The following is a 13,413-nucleotide window of genomic DNA, read 5'->3' on the forward strand; positions in this document are numbered from 1 at the left end:
CACAAATGGGGAAAAGTTCAACTTGGTTAACCCACTGGCTGATAGCAAGGAGTCTATGTAAGACTTCTCTTGAAATCGGCCTCTTTCATTCATTTTAGCCACACTTATGTACTTGATCACACCCAAAGTCACTGGACGTGTAAGAAAGAAAGAGAAAAGCTAATTGTGATATATTTACACGCTACTGTTTCAGTTTTTTTCAGCGAATCTCTCTAAAATTTGACATTTCAAGAGGGCCAATCCTGGGCCACAGTGTCACCACACGTCCTTTAAACGTTGGGACGTTGCCATAGTGAGTGAGTGAGTATGGTTTTACGCCGCTTTTAGCAATATTCCAGCAATATCACGGAAATGGGCTTCACACATTGTAACCATGTCGGGAATCGAACCCGGGTCTTCGGCGTGACGAGCGAACGCTTTAACCACTAGGCTACCAGACCGCCCCTCGGGGACGTTGCCTATCTAAAAACTGTCAGAATGTGAAAGGAGTTATAAATTCAGTTCAAACAGACAATGCTGAGAAATTTTTGTCTACAGAAAAAATGAAATTTTCAAATGAAACTTGGTTGGGTTTGGAAGAATAGACATTTTTCTGAACCTAAATCCCAATCTATTGATCGTTCATATAATTACATAATTTTACAGTTTAATTTTGCTTACTCTTCCCAATAATTATCATTCTAAACTACCGGGCAAAAAAAAGTATCCACTTGAAAAATGGATTTGACCCCCAAAATACAAACTGTATCAAAAGGCCAGAGCCTCTAGAAAGGTCGCCATGGAAGACTTTCTGAAAATCATGACCATATGTTCAGCGAATAGAGTACTTTGTAATCACATTCTTTATTCATCGTAATATTGTATAGTTAATTTTAAGACGGACATGCCTCACAGCTGTTTAAAATAAAAGGGGCCACGGGTGGACACAGACGTTTAAGTCGCTGCAGAGATCTATGATCTAGCCACCTGTGGTCATTGGTTCTAATCCAGGTTCTCCCCGATTATGTTTCTAGGTTTGTCAGCACCATACCCGTGCTCGTGTGTTTCACCAAATATTAAACTTCGGGTTTTTCTCCCACATTATACTGACATGCCGTAATATAACTGGAATACTGTTAAAATCGGCGTTAAACTCACTCACTCAGTCTATCGGTGAACCCTACATTCTTCCAGGATTGTTTTAAACACATTAAAATTCCAATTTTTCCCCCACAATGTTGTGTGTCCTTACCACACATACTGGGAAAATGTGTTCATTCCCCAAGTAGCAGACTACAGGTGTAAACCAGTTTGAAAAGGGAGAGACCAAAAAATCAGGTGTGACTTTCTTGTGACCGAAATTCGTATTAAAACGGCACCAAACTATCCTGTTCTGCTTGGATAAATGGTTCGTTGGGTACAGTTTGTAGAAAAACCGAACAAAGTCGTATTCATTATTCAAGAAATAGACGGCGAGTGGGATTTGTTTATTGAACAATAAAACACTGCAGGGAGAATAAACCATGAGGGGCGCTGCCCAGAGTGGTTTATTCTCCCTGTGGTGTTTTATTCTACGACAAACAACGAGTCGTATATTTCGCATTTGAGATATCAACATTATGTACAGTCTCTTTGAGGTTTATGATGAAATGTACATGCTTTATATAAAAAATATATTCACCCGTATTTTAATAATGATGGATCCCTCAATGGAATCCGACCTCGGCAATGTCGGACAAGTCCATTTTATGCACAGGTAGGTATTACCCGCATATTCTCACAATCCTCACGTCTATTACCTGTACCTTTTCTCTCAATGACAAGTGTCATATCTCTCACGCTTTTGGATGCGATCGTTCGGCCATCGCGTTATCTGCGTTGCCCAGCTACATCTACGGGGAACAACACAATATACATGCACTCCCCTCTAAAAAATAACGACGTCCAATATACGACGTCATTAAGTTGCGAGCGCATGTTCGAATATCCAGAAATGACGTCATGATAGAACAATGTTTTATCGTGAAATAAACAACACTTTGTTCTCCATTGCTCTTTGCGATTTATCGCGTAGCTATCTTACATTTCATAAAAATAATTTTAAATTATCAATCGAACCTTTGCGTTTCATTGTGTACATGCGAAGTAGCCTGCTTATGTTACAACTGCTGTAAGTCTCTGTGTGGCTGATACATAGAGAATCTCACCCGAGTGTCTTTTGATATCAAATATATGAACACGAGTTGATAAAAGTGGAAAAAATCCGAGGCTTGCCGAGGATTTTTGCCACTTTTATCAACGAGTGTTGATACATTTGATATCAAAAGACACGAGGGTGAGATTTTATTTATCATCCAACATCATTCTTCCAACTTTTTCAATTTGTAGTAATTAGCAGTGTTTTCAGTGTAAAAAGTACTGCTAACAGCTACAGTAGCAGAGCCATTAGTGATGTCATTTGATTGTGACGTCATGTAACCGGTGACGTCACAATGGTCTGCAAAGCATTGTGATGTAATTTCATTGCAGCGATATCTACAGTGTAGATATCGCTTGATCTAATCCAAGCGATATCTCCTGTGGGAGCCAGTTTTGGATGATAAAGCGTTTTTCAGAGTTAAAATGAAAACAACACTAGTATTCATATACAAATACGTATATAAGAAAAGGAACAATGAAATAGACCTCATTCATTTCAATAACAAATCTCGATCAATTCTTATATGACAGCTTATTCAGGTGTTTGTCATTAAAACAACAGAGAAACACTAACTGATTGGGATATGTGATTTTCCATTAACGACCATTGAAAGCTCTCAGCATCTCTTGGTTTATTCAACGACATTGCGTTTGGAGATGATAGATCACAGAGAGGAGCTTATGCACACTCAATGACCCCAGCAACCTTGTTGCTAGGCTGACGTCACATGGCATTGTTTCGCCGATGGATCTTGCAACAAAGTTCCACAAATTACGTGTTTGAAGTATTATTCTGTTAAACTCAATCGGACTACGTTGTGAATCGTGTAGGTGTCTGCCTATTCATACACGACAGCGGAATTCTAAAAAAAGTCAGAAATGGCAAGTAATAAATAAAATACTAAACGAACTCCAGTGTAGTACCAATTTTATGAAACTCCTGAATAGTTCTGGTATCTGACTCGCTTTCGCTCGTTAAATACCAGAACTATTCATAAAATTGGTATTCCACGGGAGCTCGTTTGGTATTCTATATTTATTACCTACGAGGGCAAACATATTGGGGTTCATAAAAATCATATGTGCCCTCGGGTCAACAGCGTATTGCTCCCATCATCCGGACGGCATTGTTGACGTCATTCGAATCTTATTGTGCTGGTGAGGTCGGAATGACGTCACACTAGAAACGACTTCATAGCTGAAGAGTGTTGACGTCATTCGACAAATCGTACTTCCGCTGCTGTTGCGACCTGCTATCCCTACAGTTAAACACTAAAATTCGTTTCTATATGTAGACATCTTCTTCGGAAATAAATAGATAGAGCTTATCACGCGAGTGTGTTTGGGGATGGTAAATATCCTGTTTTAGGAATAAACATTGTATTTAGCGAGCCTTGGCGATATTTACCATCCACAGACACACAAGCGTGCTAACCTCTTTATCATATAATATCATTCTTCAATTCTGTGCTGGAAAATCTCTTTCCATCTCTCACAAACATTACCCTAAACATTGCAATTTCCATGGAATGTTGCGCATTAATATATATTACGTCAGAGGGTAAGTGATGTGTCAATTGGACAGTGACAGTAGCCAATATAGTTCCAACAGAAACCTTTTTCTTATACAGTGGCGTAACAACATATATGCAAAACAATTGCCTACACAAATTGCTTTTACTTGCCTTTCTAGGCATCCGTCGGTCTGTTCGATACAGTAACTGCCCTTCATCAAAGGGAAGCTACTCGCGATCTAACCCTAGTCTATGAAACGTCACGGCCACAGGGTCAGACGTTGTTGACAGTCGGCCTGTCCTGTCATAATGTTACGAAATTCACTCAGATGTACAAACAACGACAAAACGAAACAAGTTAACAATTCGAACATATTTCGGCCAAATCCAACTGTTTTAATTTGTGGAAAACTTTCCAAGCCGCAGAGGTCTACAAGAACAGATATGTAAAGTGATCCCGCTTGGCTAGTGCCCTCGCTAAATTGTTTCGCAAATTCTATCTCCAAAGTTGCCCAAACTTGTAAAATGCCTTAGCTACGTCGCAGTTAGACACTGATTTTCAGTACATTAGACTATTCTTTTCATAGTAATAGCAATTATCCCTGTAGGTTCTCCACATACCCGATGGTTAATTCTGACTCGATCGCCGAATGACAAGGCCTACGCCATGTTTGTTTATAAACAGTGAAAGAAGTCCCTACTTGACCTTTGATATTTGCATATCTATCCGCATATAACCGCAACGGATATCGTATTTATCCGTTAGCTTCACCCTGCCGAGAAACCCACACATTATATGATAAAACATTATATTCGTGTTCATGTCCTACTATATTTACGGCACTCGTCCAGTTTCCACCCTTGCCGAACTAGGCTGGTATTATGGAGTTATATTTTGGTTGGACTAACGAGTCTATGCATAGTCCAATCAAAATAGCGCACCGAAATAGAAATCCGGTTCGTCAACTGTCGTGCAGATTTCGGTCGATTGCAGGATTTGCAAAGCATGTGCACCGCCATCTCGTTGTCAGCAGATATTTTCCAAATCTTTTCATGTTTTTAATCAAGGTGCTCGCGTGATTTAATGCATTTCGCGATGTAAGACACGTTTTATCACAATATATATCTTGATTATCGATCAGATCGTCCTGACCGGGCGCCACCATTTTGTGTGAAGCAAACGCAAGTGATACGAGAGGTGGAATCCCATTGGTCCATAGGCGAGGCTTAGACGGGACATAACTGGTAATAGCCACTGGGGGCGCTACGATCGAGCCCAGTAATTCCAGCCCAGTTCGGCAAGGATGAAAACTGGACTTTATAGTCAGTGAACTCTCTTGGCTCGGGAAGATGGTGTACACGCGAAGTAGCCTGCTTATGTTATAGCTGCTACAAGTCTCCGTGTGGCTCATACAGCGTTTTTCAGAGTTGAAATAAAAACAACACTAGTATTCATACAAAGACGTTTATAAGAAAAGGAACAATGAAACAGACCTCATTCATTTCAATAACAAATCTTAACCAATACTGATATGACAGCTTATACAGGACTTTGTCATTAAAACAACAGTGCCACACTTACTGATGGGGATATATGATATTCATAATTGTATAACTGTAAATGTGTGAGTTTGGGATAACCCCATTTTGATCAATATTTAAGTTATTTTATAACGTTTCAGCATGATGTGAGATGAAACCCACGAGAAGGGATATGGTGCTGAAACACCGAAACATTATCAACATTATTCAGAAACATTATCAGAGCGTATGTGGGATGCGAACCCAGGATCATAGGTTTCTTGCACGCCAAAGGGACGCAACTCTGCACACTGCATTGCGACGCATTAGACACTGTAATTAAGCCCTCCAATTATCAGGCTTTGTCTTTTTCCACACAATAGTGGTTTGGAAATCCGCCTTAAGTTGACATTGTGCTAATTATGCAGGTACAGATTCCTATGCATTTATATTTATCTGGTGTAGTTAGACAGGCAGACAGTGAGTTTCACCATTGCCATAATGTTGGTCAGTCTTGTACGTTGAATACCCTAGATCGCCTCCTTTGAAGAAGGGATACATCTACTGTCGGACCACTTTCCTTGTCACTTATGTCATTGGACCAATTCCATCACGTGGTGATACATCAATATCAAACATAACGTCATCAGGGGAGATACTTACAACACCGCCATCAATTGCCGTCGTCTCAACAGGGGAAGTTAAAAGGTCAAGGTCAAACATGATATCGTCAGTGTTTGAAGGCTCTTGAACGATTGCTTTTGCCACCTGCTGGTCGAACGACTGGATGTTCAGGTCAAGGTCCGTGTTATGTAGACTGCCTGGCTGATCCAACCCGTTAGACTGGGAACTGTACACTTGTAAGTCACCTTTCTTTGCCGACCCGCAAGATGATCTGCTGATAGAAGGTGGCGGCGGCAGAGTAGGGATGACCTCGCTTTTATCAGTATTTGACAGTGTGACAGCGTCAATGGTGAAGCGTCCACTATGAATAGTCCCAGGCCTGGCTGACGCTGCATCCAGCGTGTCACCTGACTGTGACGTATGGAATTCCTCCAATCTTGATGCACAGGGTGAGGATCTATGATACTCGTCCATTTTGAAAATACCGTCAACAACCTGTTGTTTGCCAACAGACGAAGAGATAGCGTTGTCCCTTTGGGAGAGTCGCGACGTAGCCATAGGCCCACCTGCTGGAACAAAGGGGTCCATTGCGAATATACACCCACCTTCAGTGTTGACTATCTTGTTCGGGCTGTGTTCTAGTATGGGGGGACAGGCCAATACACCCCTCGATTCAAGTACTTGTGATAGTGATGGCGGCGGCGGTGGAATCCGGGGTATTTCTTTGGGCGGGGTTCCATACGGGCTCAGAGGATCCATGGAAAACACCTCCAGATCCTCGGTCGGAACAGCAGATGTACTGGGGATATCCACAGGACTTGTTCCTTGTCGTAAGCCTTCATAATGATTTGTGGTGTTGGTTGAGGATCCCTGGGCCGATGTTGTGGATAGTTGCTGGTGAGGGGAGACAACGCATGATGGACTTCTCTCCTCGACGTCCGTCTCACACGTCTGTGTCCCTTCTGATCGAATGGAGTGCGCCCCTTTGTTACTACCTGCATACTGATTGCTCCCTTTAGAGGACGATGCAACGGACGATCTTCCACCTTGATCCTGATGTTCCCCCGAAATACTCTGCACCCAGCTGCTTGTTGATGGTGGGCCTCCCTCCTCACTTGGTCTAGAGGGACTTCTCAACGTATCCCTCAATCTTTCAAGCTGTTCCACCACAAACTCTTCCAAAAGCGGTGTTGTGGGTTGATTTCCACTCGTCATGGAACCCCTACTGCTTTCAGACATAGTGTTAGAGGCATTTTGAAGTTGTTGCAGGTTCTCCAAAGCTACAATAGCTTGGTAGAGAACACTTGCAGTTGGATTAAATGGATTAATGGATACGCCAGAATCGGCTCCAGATCTTCTTGAGTAAGCAGGTGATGGCCTTTGACTGTCCACTGAGATGAGATCGGCTTGAACTCCAATGTCACCATAACGCTTCCCTCCTTTGTCACACTTGCCCTTAGACTTGTCCTTCGTCCTTCTGGTGGATGGAGAGCTTGAAGATATGTTGATGACATCGCTCTTTCGGAAGCTTCCCTGCACAAGAATGAAATAATCTCCGATCTTTAAAACTGCCGCATTTGAAACGATCTTGTCAGATCAATGTCACAATTCTAAAACAAATGATATTTTATGTCAACAGGAACGTGAAAATGTGGTAAAATATATTTAATTAACATTCACTCATATTTTACGACAAAAGTCTTGTACAGGTATGCAAATTACTTAGGAACAACAACACGAATTTATGAACCGTTTAATAATTTAATATAATGGTGACATTTAAGTGCCATGCTTTACGTTATTGTAATTATGAGAAGAAACCTACCTTTGCTGTTGAGTTATTGGGAGAGCGCCTGATGGTTGACTGCGAAGGAATTTCTCGACATTGAACATGACCTTTACGTCCACCTCCAAGCATCTTGGACAGCACTTGGTCACTTTTCTGAAGAGCCGAAAGGGCAAAGTCCACCTCCCTCAGAGCCCGCCTACCTCCTGGTGATTTAGGCACCACTGTCACCTGGTTGATGTCACTGAAGGACAAAGCATCAATGTCGGTAAGGGACACGGGGTTCCCTAGAGCAGGAGGACTGTCTTCAGGGTCAAATACCGAGCCCTCCTTGGACAGGGTGATGAAGTCTACTATGGATTCCTCGTCTTGATCTTGAACTTGAGCCATGCTGATCACCTTGATGATGTTGGATGACTGGGATGTTCGCTGTGCCCAGGGGATGAGGAACAGGATCAGGGCTCCGGCCAGAACTGGGATGCCAGCAACGTGGAATGCAACGTTGTAGCTGCCGAGCGCATCGTACATGAATCCTGTCAGGATGAACATATGATAGATAGTATTAAAGGTAATCGATGGTGAGAATATATTGCTGTGAATCCTGTCAGGATAGACATGTTATGGATATTAATAAAGGTAATCAATGGTGAGAATATTTTGCCTTGAATCCTGTCAAGATGAACATGTGATGGAGAGTATAAAAGACAACCAGTGGTGAGGATATATTGCTGTGAATCCTGTCAGGATGAAAATGTGATGGGGAGTAGTAAAGACAACCTATAGTGAGGGTATATTGCTGAGACTCCTGTTAGGATGAACATATGATGGAGAGAAGCAAATGTAATCAGTGGTGTGGATATGTATTGCAGTGCAACATAGAACTGTTTAGTTATGAATAATTGTTTAATATTACCCATTTTCCGACATTTGCGTGTGTGTATTTTGACTATTCTCACGACTGAATGGTCAGATGACACGATATGACGTCACACTGCTTCATGGTCATGGAAATAGTACTCTCTCAGGTCATACGCAGTATGAAGTTGGGTATAACGCCACTTTAACAGTGTATGGCGTGAAAGCTTGATGTCGGAGGAATCCTCAAATGATAAATGTTTTGGACGATAACCGCTTTGGTGAACCCCAAGAGCATGGGCATGGTGGTGACAAACCAAGGGTCATCATCTGGGCGAATCTTGGATTCGAACTCACGATCATCGGATCAATTTTCACATAGATGTATTCACAACTACTATTTTCTAAAAGTCCACAAATATCATTGAGTATAACTGGTATAGGTCGAACCTCACCTTGCTGCAGGCGTGTAAATGTGCATGGTTGAACGATTTTGAGTGAGTCACCGATAAGGTTCATACCTTCGAGTGAGTAAGCTGGGTTTAACGTCGCTTTGTACAGTATTTCAGTTATATCACGGCGTGTCAGCTTAAAGTGGGAGGAAATCCCGAAGTGCAGGTCCGTTTACCACTTCGTTGAAACACACGAGCACGGCAGTGGTGCTGACAAACCTAGGAACATAATTGGGCCGAACCAACAACCATAGGTTGCTTGGCGTGCCCAAGGGACGCAACTCTGCACAGCGAATTGTGACGCCTGATAATGAGAGAAGGGAAAGGACATTGGGAGATATGTAATAATCGCAAGAAAAACACGCTACCTGCAACTGGTGGTCCCAGTGTGAATGTAATGGAAGACGCCCCAACCAGAAAGCCCCACGCTAAAACTGCTTTGTCAGAGCCCACCAGTGAACACGTCAACAGCGGCAGAAGAACGACGTAGCAGCCGTCCACGAGGCCAATAACGATCACGTAGGCTGCCAGGCCTCCAAACGACGTGATCATCGGCAGCAACATCGTCCCGGCTCCAGTGATCACCATAGAAAGCTGATGCATGTGCACGCGGTCAAGGAAGCCATACTGGACGATCTTGCCGAATAGAATCCTGCCTGTCGCCGTGACTGCTCCCAAGATCATGACCAGCATAGAACCCTGTTCCTGTGAGATACCGTTGTCTGCTGCGTAGGCTACCTGCAAAGATTAGCGTTGTCACACCGTTTCTTGTTATAGCTTGAAAGACGTATACAGTGGTAGAAACTAACAGTTTTAGTCCACTCGTCCTTATATTGATAGCATATAGCAAAAACCTTAAAAAGGGCAAATTTCTTCCTCGTCCTTATGATACCATAACTGCAGAGCTCAAGATAAAAGATCTGCGTAAAATACGCATCAGAAATGCAGAAATACGCAGTAATATCAAATCCAAGCGTATCAATACGCAACGAACATTACAGATACGCTACAAAAATAAAACTTGTACGTATCATCAAAATATTGTGAAGTAACATTGCGTATTCAATTAGCAAATCAGCAACTTTTTTTGAAATTATAAACGGGCAATCCGTAAACCTTGCCAAACTCCACGATGACAGGTACATCATGATCATTTGCCATCACACTTTTTTGTGGAAGTATCGTGGTATCGTCCTATAAAGCTCTCGAACCCACACGACACCAGTTTGCAGGGACTAGATGAATAGTGTTTTTAAATATTTAACTTAAATACCCACATGTGTAAAAACTAGTGGGTAACAGATATTTGAATACCCAAATAGAATTACTGATACCCAATGATTTTAAAATGCATGGGTAAAATACCCACAACACAAAAAGCTTATCTGGAGCTCTGTTAACTATTGGGCAGTTTGGCAAGGACTATATTACAATTTCTAAAGCTGCGTATACACTGGTGTTACTGGGTAAGGGGAAATGGGCATTAACGTCTCTTTCAAGATTATTGCACATATATATAGAGCATGGATGCATGTGTGTGTGTAGCTGCTTGTACTAGCACGGACCCCTGCTGAATTATAGTGCTAGCCCATTAAAATACCATGCTGCAGTTTAACGTGAATACCCCGCTCGGACACAGTACACTGACTCCGAGCCGACGAGTCCTTGTTTTAGCCCATTAATACCCATATTTTAGCGTCTTTTTATATGACGCGGCCGGGGATCGAACTCAGGACCTTCCGGGCGGACTCTCTACCACTAGACCACGGAGGCGGTCTATAATGGTAAAAAAATCCAGATAGTGCTAGCCCACGCAGGCACAGTATACTGACTTCCAACAGATCAGCTCTTGTGTTAACCCCTCAATGCCAAACGTCAGGTATGGTAACAACAAGTACCATCTTTAAACGTCTTTTGGTATGACGCGGCCGGGGATGTTTCTCCGCGCAGACTCTGCATCCACTAGAGGAGGCAGTCTAGTGTGACAAAATTGGCATTGATATTAGCGGATCTATGACAAGGGCGTCTAATCAAAACCTGATCGGGGTGTAATATTGTGTTCTAATAGTTGAATGGGGACTAGTCGGATAATAAACATCCCAAAAGCAAATTTGATCCATGTCCCCCAAATAACATTACTGTGTCTGTTAGTTCAAATTCTATAATATATACCAATTGAGCAGTTAATGATAACCCTTACAACACAGACAATGTTTTGAAACATATTCATGTTATATCACGGCGTCAACTTGCCATGGGAGGAAAGCCCGAAGTAATACAAGTCACTGACGTTTACCACTTTGGTGAAACCTACGAGCACGGGTAAGCTATTGACAACCATAGCAACTTAATCTGGGCGAACCGGGATTCGAACCCATGATCATAGGTTTAATTGGACTAATCATAGTCATAGGACTAATTGCGGTGTCTTAGGACCATCCAGACCACGGACTGGACCATCCGTGCCCGACAACGTCTAAGTGTTGCATGATGATATAAATCACAATGTCTAGACCTAGGCAGACCTAGGCAGACCATGGGCACAAGACCATTGAGCATAGTATGCAGCTATTTGTAGAGACATATCGAAGAACCATACAATATGCTTTACGTCCTATATATTTAAGTCTGAAAACTTGCCTCACTAACCAAAATTGTGTGTTTGTTTAACGCCACACTTAGCAATATTCCAGCTATATGAAGGCGGTCTGTAAATAATCGAGTCTGGACCAGACAGTCCAGTGATTGACATCATGAGCATCGATCCACGCACATTGGTATCGATGTCATACATCAACCAAGTCAGCAAGCCTGACCACCCGATCCCGTTAGTCGCCTCTTACGACAACCACAATTGAAATAAAATAGGTTATATCATTAAGTGATGATTATCAACCGTGGATCACCTAAGCCTGTCCCACAAATACTCACAAGATGGACGTAAGGTATGTAGTACCCGAACATGACACAGGTGACGGCAGCCGTCCACACAACGAACACCCTGTTCTTCCACAGGTTCAGTTCCTCCATCAGCCTCCTCAAAGGGGACCCCCGGATCTTCTGGATCGGCGTCTTCTTTGTCCCATTAATCGGCCGGATGAGGGTGTTGCAGAGAACTGTCAAGGTACACGTTCCCGCGAAGAACCTAAAGGTGTTCCTCCATCCGATCGACCTGATCAGTGCCTGGGCAAGAGGAGCTGTGACAAGTGTTCCTATCGAGCTCCCGGCTGTCATGATACCGACAGAGATGCTGGCATATTTGTCAAAGTATTCTTGTCCGATCGTCATGGTAGGAGTGATTGACATCCCGGCGCCGACGCCGAAGAGGGCGGAGAAAGAGATGAAGAGGACGGAGAAGGAGGTGACGAAGGAGGAAGAGAGGACAGCGATGGCGCATAGCGTTCCCCCGGCCATCATCACTGGTCTTCGGCCGAATTTCTCGACCATCATGCTGACGAAAGGTCCCACCGCCATGGACAGTCCATAGGCCACAGATCCCACCCATGCTGCAGAGAATTAGAAATTAGATTCAGAGACATTCATGTCTGTTATCGGTCCCTCCCTTTGAAAACTACTTTTGGTATCAATATAAGAATGGTAAGCCCATACGCAGCTGTAACAGCCCTGTCATAATGCAAATATAATAATTTACCGCCGCAATCAGCAGTATTCCAGCTATATTCAAGCAGTCTATAAATAGTGGAATCTGGACCAGACATCCCAGTGATTGACATCATGAGCAAGGGATGCTGAAGACCCCGAACATCTCTTCTAACCCGGATCTTCATGGGTTAAATAGATTTCATTATATAAAGTGTCGTGTACTCCTACATGAAGTCATCATGAACACATATTCAAAGACTCCATAATAGTCCGCAACAACCACATCAACTACACCTGTCATTTGACTAGAAGATTTTTGTATAAACTAGCTCACGCTAATGCAAACCTGCAGATGCTTTTGATGTCTTGAAATCTTCAATAAACTCCACAAAGAAAACCCCAAATGCGTGCAGTATACCCAAAATGAGAACTTGAGTGATCCAAGAACACACGCAGACAATCCATGCCCATTTACTGTCTTTAGGAAACCGCAGATCACTTCTTGCATTTGAAAACGTTATTTTATCTTCTGGATTTGGTATCAAAGCTCGTTCAGCCATCCTTTGGGCTTTTAGCCTGTTGGCTAAATAAATGCTTTGCCGAGATCCTAACAATATTTATGTGGAATTTCATCCATGTTGTGAACTAACAACCGTGTGTGGCGCGTTGTCATGGAGTATGCCCAATGACGTAATCGTGTATCGTATTACGTTATCATGCTATGACGTCATAATTATTGCCGCATTCATTTCTTGCATGTGCTTCCATTCATTGACACCCGATCCCATGTTTTCTTGTTCTTGTGTGAGGAGGGATGAAAGGAGTCTTCTCATCAGGTCTTATGCTTGTTTTATACTGCTAGCCCATTCCAGTTTAACAT

The 13,413-nt window shown here is 42.7% G+C and overlaps 1 protein-coding gene across 1 annotated transcript; it reads right to left on the reverse strand.

The window, feature by feature from the left end:
- Positions 1-5,143: 5,143 nt before the first annotated feature.
- LOC124138271 lies at positions 5,144-13,209 on the reverse strand. The gene is made up of 5 exons (XM_046504831.2): positions 12,880-13,209; positions 11,862-12,436; positions 9,299-9,668; positions 7,663-8,156; positions 5,144-7,370 (listed from the first exon to the last, which is right to left on the reverse strand). Exons 1-5 carry the CDS (start codon positions 13,091-13,093, stop codon positions 5,802-5,804), a joined length of 3,222 nt encoding a protein of 1,073 aa, XP_046360787.2. The 5' UTR covers positions 13,094-13,209; the 3' UTR covers positions 5,144-5,801.
- Positions 13,210-13,413: the final 204 nt, after the last annotated feature.

Source organism: Haliotis rufescens, unplaced genomic scaffold (assembly GCF_023055435.1).
Source record: "Haliotis rufescens isolate VD_foot unplaced genomic scaffold, xgHalRufe1.0.p SCAF_5, whole genome shotgun sequence".
In the NCBI taxonomy this organism is placed as follows: domain Eukaryota; kingdom Metazoa; phylum Mollusca; class Gastropoda; order Lepetellida; family Haliotidae; genus Haliotis; species Haliotis rufescens.